At 41.1% G+C, this 12,808-nt stretch overlaps 1 protein-coding gene across 1 annotated transcript in view; it reads left to right on the top strand.

Moving 5' to 3' along the window:
- Positions 1-12,592, top strand: part of PTPRG (protein tyrosine phosphatase receptor type G) — a 395,992-nt gene extending 383,400 nt beyond the window's left edge. Inside the window, exons 25-29 of the mRNA XM_041425638.1 lie at positions 175-303; positions 2,466-2,612; positions 3,347-3,489; positions 6,538-6,673; positions 7,393-12,592. Coding sequence (XP_041281572.1) covers positions 175-303; positions 2,466-2,612; positions 3,347-3,489; positions 6,538-6,673; positions 7,393-7,539 — 702 coding nt within the window. The 3' untranslated portion in view covers positions 7,540-12,592. The remainder of the gene's footprint in view (positions 1-174; positions 304-2,465; positions 2,613-3,346; positions 3,490-6,537; positions 6,674-7,392) is intronic.
- Positions 12,593-12,808: the final 216 nt, after the last annotated feature.

The raw sequence follows: 12,808 nt of genomic DNA, 5'->3' as shown, positions 1-12,808 counted from the left end.
AAATTAAAACAGTAGGGACTCTGTGGAATTGAAATGGAGTTAAGAAAATATAGTCTGTGTGAAAATATTGTGGTGTAAAATGAAATAGGGTCATTACGTGTTCCCAGAAATTAAATCAATGCTTTGAAAGTATGGGAGGCAGTAAGTAACTGTGTGTTTGTTTTGCTGCCAAAGGGCTACTACAGGAGTAACGAGTTCATCATAACCCAACATCCACTGCCACATACAACTAAAGATTTCTGGCGAATGATCTGGGACCACAATGCACAGATCATTGTCATGCTGCCGGACAACCAGAGCCTGGTGAGTTGCCTGTGGCTGAAAGCAAAGCCTCCTACTCAAACTTTGCCATAAGCTGGTTACAAAAAGTTCAGTGCTGTTCTTTTGCTGTCACCTTTGCACTCACCCGTGGACACCCAGGGCTGGAGGGACCCCAGTGCTCACAGACAGCACAGCTTGCCAGTGCTGTCAGCATCTGCAAGGCTCCTGAGGGCTGCCTGGCAGGATGCAAGCACTGAGGGTATGGAGAGGCTGGGGTTATGGATAAGGACTCTGAGAGGAGCAGAAATGCAAGGTAGGGACAGGAGGATAATTGCTTGTTTTCCTGTGAGCTTAAGTCTCAGGCTGTGCAAGACTGAGTGCAAGGCTGCACATGCCATTTTTAATGAAAGTAAAAAGCAAACAAGTATGTTAATTTAAGTGGAAATAATGAGTCAGACAGAGAGATAGAATAAGGAGACACAGGTGAAGTGCTAATCACTACTTCCAGATTTACCAGCACGTCTCAGGAGGGCGTGCTGAAAAGGATTAGGAACTAATCGGTTCGTTTTTTCATGCACGCATCACTGAGGTGAATAGACAATTGTAGCTGAGAGTGGAAGAGAAACCACCTTCATTACAGCAGGAAAATAGCAGTCATGAGGGGCTGCTATAGAGGCAGCAGTCAATATGCTCCTTGTGTGTGGGGATGAAAGGGAGTGCAGCACTGCAAGGAGTGCTCAGAGACATTCGATTGGATCAGAAAGTGCTTATGAAACGAAAGTATGTCAGGTGGAAATGAAGAGGCTGATCTTGTCTTCACATGTACATGAAATAGCTCTGCAGAACCACAGTGATCAAAGGCAAAGGTGGAATGCTGGGCTCAGCCACAATGATTTCGCCTTCACCATTCCCAGGGTGGAAGTGGCCAGGAAGGCAGTGGCTCAGTGGTCAGTGTGGGATGTGTTGGCTGGCTAGAAGGGATGGCACAGCATTCAGGCAGCACCAAGGTGCTGGATGTGCAATGCCAAAGGACAAGACAATAATGGAAGGTACCTGTATGAGGACCTGTCAGTGGCAGGACAGGTCCCTTGCCTGGCACTTGGCCATATTACTCTGCTTCCCGGTACTTCTGCTTATTTAGGGCAGAATTGTAAGGATGTAAAACCTTAAGTCACATTTTCAGAATAAACACTGACAGCACAAATCTCAACAGTATCTTGTGTATCAGAGCTGCAGACCACAGAAATACACCTGGTTTAAGAGGGATGTGCAAGGCCATGGCAGGATGACATCAGTTCATAGTTCATGTTTGCTCATGAGTGAAAGATGGGATGTCCAGAGACATGGGTTGGCTCTGTGCATGTGACCAGGGCAACTCCTGTGCTCATTCTGCAAGGACATAGACCTCTGAAGCCAGGAGAAGAAAAGACTTTGCATGTAGACCGTAGACAGACCATAATTTCCTTTCTCTGCAGCATATTAGGATTTCATAGTTATTTTTTAAAGAAGGGCTTTGACAGCTGTTTTAAGGAACAGCTTTGACTTACATCCTGCCAGTCAGGCTACTTCAGCACTGAACTTCTTCCAGCCTTCCCAGTCTCACTGAGGTTTTACAGTGTCCCTTCAGCAGAGGTGTTGTGTTGCAGGACTTGCATTAAGTTTAGCCAGTATTTTTTTCAAGGCTAAGAATATTTGGGTTTTTCTCTTCTGCTTCATTCCTCTGCTCAGTCCTAAAAATTCAAGTCCTACATAAGTATCCATCAATCTCCTGCCTAGGCCTGATCCACAGACCTTGAGTTTTGGATTAGACCACAATAAACACAAATTAAAAATAACAAGTCATTAATTTTTAAAGGTCAATGAGTTTTTTTCTAAACAAATATCTGACTTTTAAACAAAACTGTGTAGGCAGGAGGTCATAAAGCCTGGGATACAATACAAAGGTTAAGTATGAGTGAGCTAAGATAACCATTTCCCTGTGAAACCAATTAAAAAGCAGATGTTACCTGTTTGAACACACAAAGGGAGGATCTGGCAGGTTTACTGCCTACTGTAATAGTAAATTTGTTTTAGACAGAAGTGTTTTTTTAAAGGTCAGTTCCTGATCGTCTCTATTTATCAAAGCAATTTTTTGATCCACTGGATTTTTCAGTTGCCCCAGTGTATCTGAAAGGCTGCAGCAGTGTGTTCTTTCTTTTCTCCAGGCAGAAGATGAGTTTGTGTACTGGCCAAGTCGTGAGGAATCCATGAACTGTGAGGCCTTTACTGTGACCCTTATCAGCAAAGACAGACTGTGCCTCTCTAATGAAGAGCAAATTATCATCCATGACTTTATCCTTGAAGCTACCCAGGTACAGCAAGCCTTCAAATGTGGGTCTTAGCTTTTCACCAAAATTATATTGATGCCATTTAAATACCAAAGAAGAAGAGTTCAGAAAATTTTTGAAAAGGATTTATTTGTAAATGCATGTGGATGCATGTTTCTCTCAGGAGAAATGAATTCTCACTGGCTCCTTCTCCCTCTCACATCTTCTACTTCCAAGTAGATTCCTCTTGCTAGTAAGGCTAGTATTAACTGTCCTTGCTTGAAAGTGAAGACGTGATTTTACCAAGGTGTGTTGTCTTATTTCTGCTTACAAAATTCAGCATTTATAGTTTAATTGTTTGGAGGTCTTAACCAATCATAAAAATGTAAGCATGATTGTTTTGAACTATAAACCTGCTTCTAGTTTGTTATCTGGATTGCAGCTGGACTTTGCTACAAGACATTCATTTGCAAGGCTGTTCAAATTTGACTTGCTTGTTCTTGCTTGACTTTTGAGCCATAAAGACTCTGAGAGAGGTTTGATATGAGCCCTGAATTCAAATACAAAATCTTTTCTTGAGTAACCATTTTGTCAAACTTCCATTATTTTAGGGTGCTCGCTGTTACAGAGATTCTGGAGCTGTGTGTCCTCTTTCTATGTAAACTGTTTGGAAGAAGAAAGTTTCCCTCCAGTTTGCAGTGAGGCTCTTTCCTCTCTGTCCCTGGGGTGGATGCCTGTGAAGGGGAGGAAGCTAATGCCAGGCTGGTTTGTCGTTGCAGGATGACTACGTTCTGGAAGTCCGCCACTTTCAGTGTCCCAAATGGCCAAACCCTGACGCTCCCATAAGCAGTACCTTTGAACTTATCAATGTAATCAAGGAAGAGGCCTTAACAAGGGATGGCCCCACCATAGTTCATGATGAGTATGTCATCACTTTTCTCCCATTTACGTGCAGATTATACACTCAGCTGAAAGACACTTGTTAGGATTGATGACCATTCCTGCATGGAGTAGGTGGGGTTTAACAGTCCAGGAGTAGGTGGGGTTTAGTAGTCCAGGGAACAGATTAAGAATATATAAACTTTCAAGGATGAGTTTTCGGTGGGCATCTGAAGCCAAATACATTTTGCTTAGTGTAGTTTTTGTGTTGGTTATAATCTTAGGTTCTTCTGCTCCTGGAAATATCACAAGCAAATCCTACAACCTGTTTCAGAGCCCAGCAGAGTTTTGATTTAGATAAGTCTCTAAGCAGCCTAATACGGGCTGATGGAAACAAGTTTCAAAACAGCCCAGGCTCCTGTGTAACAGCTCAGGTTTCATGTGCCATGTAAGACAGAGCAAGCTCAGCTCAGCTGTGTCTCATGATGAGCAGCAGAAATATCTTGTGACAAAGGACCCAGGTCTTCTAAAAGCAGATTTATTCTTCCTCCTTTTTCTTCCCAAAAAGTATCCCAAGGGGCCCATACAGTGCCAAGTGGGAGGGAGGGGGCCCACTAACTCCAGGCCGGCATGCCCCAACACTTGCCTCTTTTGTAGCACAGTGGTGAGCATTGTCTCACCAGCTATGCTTGAACACCCAGTTATAAAGAGTGCTAAATACTGCATTGCATATTATTACTTGCACACATTATGGAGCTGCAGAATACTATTATAGTGAGGCTGGAGCCTGGGTCTGACCTGATTTCCTTGGAGGGTCTGTTTCCTGGTGGGCAGAGCTCTTCCTGGAGTCATTCTGTGCTTAAAATCCCAAGGAAGCCCAACTTCTGACAGTGCTCATGTTGTCCTAAGAGCGAGCACCAAGCCAGCACAAATGCCTGCTCCACATGCAGCCCCCCTGCACTTCAGCCTGTTAGACTTTGCCTCAAAACAGAATCAGTGGGAAGGTCTTGGGAATCTTTGCAAAAGCCTCACTGTCACGTTCTGGGGTGTCAGTGGTCAGAGCAGGCACTGTGCTGGTGTCCCAGGAGGACATTGATATCCACCAGTGCTGCCGGAGCTTTCCCTGCACATCCAGGTGTTGCTGCTGGTTTTTCCCAACTGACTCCTGCCAATGGTGCCTTGGGCTGCAGCAAGTAGATTTTCTCCCACCACCTCCTCCTGCCTTGCTTATGCAGACTTTAAGCTCTGTTGCCTTTCACCAGCACTGATTAATTCCAGGCTGGTTTTAATATTCATGCTTTGGGTAGTCTGAAGTGAAGTTTGCTGCTCTTGCAGTATTTAAGATTATGTTTTACAAAATTAGAAACATTATTGATTTGGGCATTTCATTGCTAGATGAAAAAAGAAAATCAAAATTGCATTCCAAGCAATGCTGAGTCATTCTTTCTGTACATTGCTGTTCTGGTTTATTTGTCATATTCAATGATTTTATCTTTATGCCTGATACATAATGTGGATTCTGTTTTTAATTGGAGTCTAAGGAAATGTAGCTGAAAATGAAAATTTCCCTTTGCTACAAGCAACAACTATATCACATAATCTACTAATAATTACAACTGCAGATTAATTCCAAATATATGAATTTGCAGATAACTAAATTTATGTGGTATTTAGGAAGTACATGGTGGGATGAACTTGATAACATTTTTAAAAGTTCAGAAATTCCAACTTGAGACAGTTGTCAGGATTTTTAAATGTAACTGCCCAAGTGTAGGCAACTACATAAAGATCTGCTGCATAATTTTCTGCAAGAAAAGTCTTCAGATTGTTGGGATCTGGAAATTATCAGCCCAAGTGAAAATTATGCTATTACACCCTCAGAGGGATTTAGTTGTGTCCTGTCAAGTACATGCACTGGGCACTTTGTCCACTGTCCCTGCAGATGAGGCACAGCCATCTGTGTGGTGCTGCTTCTCCTCCAGACCTTACATCCAGCAGAGCACATCCAGTGTGATCTGAGTTCTGTTTCCCATTTCTAGGTAAACTGAGCTTGAGTTTGCAAAAATCGTATAAAATTAAGTCAGCATATGTCTTGATTTCCATGGGAATGTTGTACAAATCCTAGTGGTAATTTTGCAATACAAGATGGTATTGCAGCATTTGCTGATTATTTCAGTTTTCACATAAAGCTCTCCAAGTGGCTTAGAGAGCAGGTCAGCACTGGTGACTCCATTTACCAATGGGAACATTTAAACACAGACTTTATCAAAGTCACATTGCAGACCCATAGCACAAGCAGGACAGAATTTCAGTCTCCTGAGTGCTGAGAGAGCAGAGGAGAGTGGAGGCTCCTCAGAAGCTGTTGTGTAGGATCCTTCATGCTGTGCCTCACACCTGCACCTACAGCCTAAGCACACCCCCAGGCTTGCAGCAGTGAGGTTTCTACCTGACCAGCATCTCAAGGATATCTCAAGGACTGAGTTGTGCTCCTGATGAATAACTGCTGCTTGGGATTTTATTACATGACAACACAGCTCAACTCTTCAAAATCTGTAATGTCTCCTGGGTGCCTGGGATGTTGCCTTTACCAATGAATCAGACCTAGGCAGGACTTTGAGATGTGCCCCAATTACTTGTGAGCACCACAGAGCTGTGTTAGTTTTCTGCAATTGTCAGATGTGGAGGAAGAGGCAAAGTCTCATTTCTTTCTAATCACTCATGTTTTGCTTGAGGTCCCACTAATGGATTTAAAATACACTCCACTGTAATGCAGATGCTGTCAGCCCAAGTGGTGTGGGAGAACTGATTTCAGTGTTACAGTCTCCAGGCTGGGTATTTTGGAATGGCTCCTGTTCTGCTGCTGATGCAGTTCTTTGTGTTGAATAGTGCAGATAACCTGAGATTACTGGTGTACCATCAAATTTCTTCTATTAATTAAAATGACAAAAAATTAGCCACTATAAAACAAGCATTTAATAGATAAAAAGAGGAACTACAACAACGAAATAAGGCTATAACAACACTTTCAGGACTCTGTGTCAGGGCCCTGGTGTGTTTCTGAGTAACCCTTCATTTTGGTGTGGTTTTCCAGGTATGGAGCTGTGTCAGCGGGAACTCTCTGTGCCCTTACCACTCTGTCTCAGCAGCTGGAGAATGAAAATGCTGTCGATGTGTTCCAGGTGGCAAAGATGATAAATCTGATGCGGCCTGGAGTATTTACAGACATTGTAAGTCTTTAAATGGACTATAAATAGATGGTTTACAAGGTTTTCATCTGAGACCAAAAGCATGAACTAAAACATGCCTTGTGTATGTTATCAAGCCCGACAGCATCTGCTACCAAGCAGAATTTGCATTTGAACTTTTTTTTTGTGTAGTTGTCATTTTTTGCTAACCTCAAAGCCACACTGTAAGTCTCTGATTTGCACTTAAACTTATTTCTCATACTTTGGAGGGGAGCATCATACAGGCAAGTCCTAGCAGAGAAGGACCTTTCAGCTTGTCACCATCTGCCTGCCAGCCCTGTGAGCCAAGATGTGCTCTTTAGATCTGGCATGTTGTGGTTTGAAGGGATGCTCAGGGCAGGTGAAGCTGCAGGGACACAAAGTTCTTCCCTGAGTGTCCAGCAAGAGCAGCCCCTTGCCTCAGTGTGGGTGGTAAAAGGTTCTGCCACCCAGGGAGTGACCTGGGACTGAGCTGTGGCCTCAGGTTTTGTCCTGCCCTCCTGAAGTGTTTAATAGTATATCAGAAATAATATAATCTACCCCAAATTGGAGTTTGGGTTGACAAGGTTAAACTGGATGAGCAGAGGTAATTGCTCTATTTCTTTGCTATGTGTTTGCTTCTGGTAATGAATACCCATGACCTTCCTTGGAAATGCCAAATTAAAGTGTCACTCATTTATGTACACTCAAAGGATTGAAATAAGTTGTTCTTTCTTTTCCAGGAACAGTACCAGTTTCTTTATAAGGCAATGCTAAGCTTGGTCAGCACTAAGGAAAATGGAAATGGTCCCATGACACTGGACAAAAATGGTGCTGTGATGGCCAGTGACGAATCTGATCCTGCAGAAAGCATGGAGTCTCTTGTCTAATTGGAAACCTGAAAAGGCACTTAATTTGTAGAACTTCTGAAGACTGAGTGAACTTTTTTGAGGCCTTTTTTGCCAGACTCTAGGTTATACAATAACCCAATTACTTTTTTACACTGATAAAAGTTTTGATATTTATTTTTTGCCATTTTATGTCTTAATGGTATCCTACTGAGCATTTGCACCTCTGTTTATTTCACACAGTGAAACGCAATTTTATCTAGTTTGCACTATATGATCAGTGTTACTGCCTATAATATCCTAATACAAGACAAGCCCTGATGTGACATTCCATGACAACAAACATTTGCTTTTTCTGTTTTGTTTAAATGCAGTGAAGTTTTGCTAACTACAGTGACCCTCGAATCTTAAATCTTGAATGCTAGGCCAGATGGATTCTTTCTACAACAGATACTGTACCCCTTCATACCATATTTATTATTTAGTGGTCATGTCAAAGTTTTGGTAACTTTGGTGTTCTGCATTCCAGTGGAGTGGATGAGCAGTGTTCATCCTTTCTTGACAAAATGTGGCAGGTGATTATTAGCTACAGTGAACATCTAACAGCCTCGTGGAGCTGAAACAATTATTTCTGTATTGTTTCAAATTGCTGTGTCGTACACTTACAGGCCTGAGACTTACTTCACATGGAATATATTAATTACATACAATATAATTATAAATTAGATGCAATTCATATGTGGGATGCAGTGATAAGTTTTGAATTTACAGTTTCAAAGTTTCCCCATATATTCAGGAAAATGTTGATTTTGGCTTTTAACCAGCCCTGTGATGGGAAAGTACTTTGGTTTTATTTTCATCGGAGCCAATACAGTGAGAAATCTACGATAACCCAAAATCAGACCAGTTTTCAGATATATTAAAGGTAGCAATATTTTACATTACTAAGCTATTCAATATTTTAAACACATCTAATTTCCTTACTATTTCTTGAATATGACCTCACACCTAATGGTATGTTACATGATGACAGGCGTTTCTTAATTTCATAACTGTTAGATGCCATTTTTACAGGTGTGTAATTTTCATACTTTAGTGCTAAAACATAAAGTACTGATCCATATTTACTGGTGAAGCAAACTAATAAAAAAACTACCTATAAAGTTACATTCTCCCTCTTTTTTTTTGCCAGACTAATTCTTTAGCAAAACCCTAGTTTATTGTGTTTTTCCTCCCATGCCAGTAGAATGGTTTCCCCCAGATTATGTCAGTAATTATTGTTTGGAGCATTTAAGTTCACATCCTCACTGGCTCCCTCTTCCTTTGTATGTGGTTGCAATTCAACAAGTTCAGTCCCCGTTTAACAAAAGAAGTAAGCACATGCTTAATTCTTCTGAAAAGTAAAATTAGTTGTGCCCTTCATAGCTTGGCTGAGTAGGGAGGGGTTATTGAATCTGCCTGCAAAAGAAAATATGTCATTTCAGCCATCCTGACCCTTGTTGTACAGTTAAAGGCACTATCCCTTATATGTGGCATTAATTTCTTCTAAACTACAGAAAACATGCATTGTAATTTTTCAGGACTTGTCAAAATACTACACCTTCTTTTCTTTTTTTTTTTTTTTCATTTAAATGTAAACCTATTAATTTCTGCCAGTCCAGTCTTGCTGAAATACAGACATTTGGCAAGGTTCTGTTTATTTTCACTCACAAGGAAGCTGAAAGCAAACTGCTTAAAAGGATATTGAGAGTAGATATGTTGGTTCAGAACCTCTTAAAGTGCAAACTGACACAGCCTCGCTGAGAGCACAGGAGCTGTGCACACTGGTATGTGCTAACATTTGGCCTTTTATCTTAATAAGAGAAAGATTCAAAGTATTCAAGGATTCATCAGCAGCCTTTTACACAGTCACCTTTTACTTCTGTTTGTTGAATCCCTCCATCCAAGCAATCCCAATAGTTGCTAATACCAAACAATTCAGTAAGCCCATGGTTTCAGTAAGGCAATCCCATGCCCAGCAACAGCTAGGCCAAATAAAATATGAGCAGAATATTTCAAAATATTATCATTTCCATCCCCTTAGCACTGCATGGAGGTGGGAGTCAGTAGGAGTTAGGACTGGCCCTCCAGTCACTACACCCCAGTAACAGAATGGTTTAAGTAAGTTCTCAAGTGCTGCTCCCAGCAAGGGCTGAAAGGTTTTGCTGAGTGGTTTTCTGGCCAGCCTGCACCAGCCTCAGGGGCTGCTGAGCCCCCCTGTGCCCCCAGTCCTGAACCTGGACCCAGCCAATGCCAGCTGGTAGCACAAAGGGACTCATGAGTTGGATCAGTTCAATCCAGAGGTATTTTAAGTTCCTGGCGAGATGTAGGGAGAAGTTAGAAATTCAAACCTTGACAACTAAGTGACACAAAGATTACTGCAGGCATCAAAAGTTTGGGTTTGTTCAGTACTTTCAGGTGATTTTCATTTCAGTAGCATGATGGAAGATAACTGTGGTTTGTGACACACTGCTTGAATACCCTTGGTTTAATCCCTTACCTTCTCACAAGTTTTAAACATCAGTGAATGAAGGCTGTGGGGGTTGAACTTTGGTAGATGCTTTGGAATTCCATGTATTTGCATTGGCATTTTCCAACACCTGAAATACTTCTTTGGGGTTTAAGCCATGGGGAAATTATGTACACTGATGTTCTATGAGTTCTCCATGGATTATTTCATAAGGGAGCTCCAGCTGTAAATTAAGTGCTGTGCTGACAGCCAGGTAGCCAATAGATGGTAGTGATGCACAAGGTTTGAAGGGGTGAAGCTAGAAATTGCTTGTGAAGGTCAGGATTAAGCACACAGAAGAGCCAAATCCATCCTCCTGTAAGCAGCTGCAGTTCTGCTCTCTTACACAGGTTTGCACCCTTTCCTTGGGACTGAGTGAGTGGCAGAAGGAGCAATGTCTGCTCAGAGATGGGCACTGATAAACTCTCCTGATGCTCCCACGAGTGTCCAGCCCAAGTCCTGCTCTGCAAATCACCACCTTGCTTTTGGGACCCCAACCCCTCGGCTGTACCCAGCTCCTGCCATTCAGTCAGGATGTCTTTCAAGCATCAAAGGTTCCCAAGCAATGTGCAGGTCTGTAAATTAAGAGAACCTGAGAACATTCCTGTATCACTGCAGAGTGTGGTCCTCAGCACCAGCCCTGAGAAATAAGGAACAGAAGGACTGAAGCACACGCATGTCTGCATTTAGAAAGTACCATTTCTCCATGTCTTGCATGTGTCCTGTGCCCACAGACCGTGTGAAAGACATGAACTGAGTCTTGAGACCATAAGAGCAGCCGAGCTTTCCAAGTGGGAATGCTTGGAAAGCTTCTGTGTCATCTGAACATCTGCAATAAGTGGCAGGCTCAGAATCGTCCTCCAAACACTCCTGTGTGTGAGCTTGGCTTTGGTAGGAAGGTCTGGGGGAGCTGGTGGGACAGCTCAGACCACTGAGTCCTCTGCAGGATCAATGTCTAAAGAACATTCATTTAAAACAACGTTTGTCCTTAGTATTTCAGTGTCTGTTTCCAAATGCTAACTTAGAAACAGGGAAAAAGAAAAAAATCCAAACCCCTTAAACTTGTCCTTGTAAGTGACTGTTTCTGTACTGTGGGTCTGCTCTAGGTTAGTGGAATCATTTACAGGATCTGCAAAATTTCACTTGTGTTTCCAGTTTCTGACTGCTCCAATTGCTTGAACACAGAGTGACACATTGGAACATTAGGAGAAGAATCTTTATGATACAGCACAACTGCCTTCTCATTAATCTTTTTTAAAGCTAATGTATTTTATTTAAAAAGCTAAAAAGTATAGATATGGATTCTACCAAAGATACATGCTACTAATTCTCAGCAAAACAAAACCAAGTTAATTTTAAAAAAACAAAAAAACTGTAGTTGTCTTGAAGATTTAGCAGTCTTTCTCAAATTCATGTCTTTTGACATCAGATCTTCTGTTCCGAAGTTTATGTTCAAATGGTGCCAGTGAACTTTTATATGAAGGGAAAATGCCTATTTGTTAATCTACTGCATTGCTTTTCTTCTTTTTCTTTTTCTCTTTTTTTTTTCAGATGTAATTCACTGTTACCCTTTGCTCTTCTTCTCCTTGTTGCCATTCTAACAATGTGAACTGCATTGGCTTCACTTACCAAAGGAGAAGGAATGCAAAAGTAAGGAAAGAGAGGAACTGTAATAAAGAGATTTGGCCTCTACTTTGTCTTAGCTGTTAAACTGTTTTTAGTGTTTTTGTTAACTATTTGCAAAGGGAAGCATTTTCTACAGAGGATAATTAATTTCAAGAAAAATGTCTTGAGTTTTAAGAATAAACATCTCCAAAAGAGGAGATAGTCAATTTTATACAATGTCACAACTCTCCAACATTTGGGGTAGTGACTTTTTTGTTTTGTTAGAACACTTGAGACTAGCAAGCAGCCATTGTTTCTAAAGACCGAGGCATTCATGTGTACTCCTGTTTTCTTTTCCTTCATTTTTAAAATAGCAATGTCATTAAAACTGTAAATATTTTGTTGCTTAGATAAGCATCTTCTGGGAACTTTGTATCTATGGTATATAATCATAGAATTTTATATTTTCATATAAAGCTAATTTTTTTCTAGTTTCACCTCCTTCCTAGTTCTGTGGTGGTTATGTGAATACAAACCTTCTGTGTTTCAAGGTAGTGAGACACCATCATGACACTCCAAAAAAGATTTCCACACATGTCATTTCTTTGGGGCAGTGATTGTGAAAGTTGGATTTTTTTTTTTTTTTGGATTCCATTGTCAGTGTGTGCAACAGAATTTAGACTTAGCCAGTCACTAGATACGTTTGTCTCATTGATCCATTCAGAAGAAAAATAAAAATGTGGTGTTTGGTTTGGGGAAAGGGTGGGAGGGAGTATTTTGAGGGAGACTTTTTGTTCATTTTTGGTTTTTGTTTGGGGGCTTTTTGTAACTTGAAGAATCTTCTTTTTGTTATGTTAAACTATATCAAATCATTCTATTATAGTGTTATTTAATATGTAAATTGTATTGCTATACATAAAATAAAGTATGGTTTTTGATGTATTTACAGACTTCTTACTTATTTGCCTAGTGTACACACAAGGAACAGATGCAGGAGTCAGTATTTCATTGTCCCAGGCGTGCAGGAATGATGAGATCCAAGGCCTGCATTAATTAGATCTCAAATTTCCAAGCAGGACTCAGCTGGGAACTGCCAGTGACAGTGGAGTTCACTGTTCCCTTCTTAATTGTTTCCAACTGTTAGAGAGCTGCCAGTAA

The sequence above is a fragment of the Onychostruthus taczanowskii genome, unplaced genomic scaffold (assembly GCF_017590055.1).
Source record: "Onychostruthus taczanowskii isolate IOZ18803 unplaced genomic scaffold, ASM1759005v1 scaffold9, whole genome shotgun sequence".
NCBI lineage: Eukaryota > Metazoa > Chordata > Aves > Passeriformes > Passeridae > Onychostruthus > Onychostruthus taczanowskii.
The sequence above is the reverse complement of the archived record's forward strand: the minus strand, read 5'-3'. Positions and strand labels throughout refer to the sequence as shown.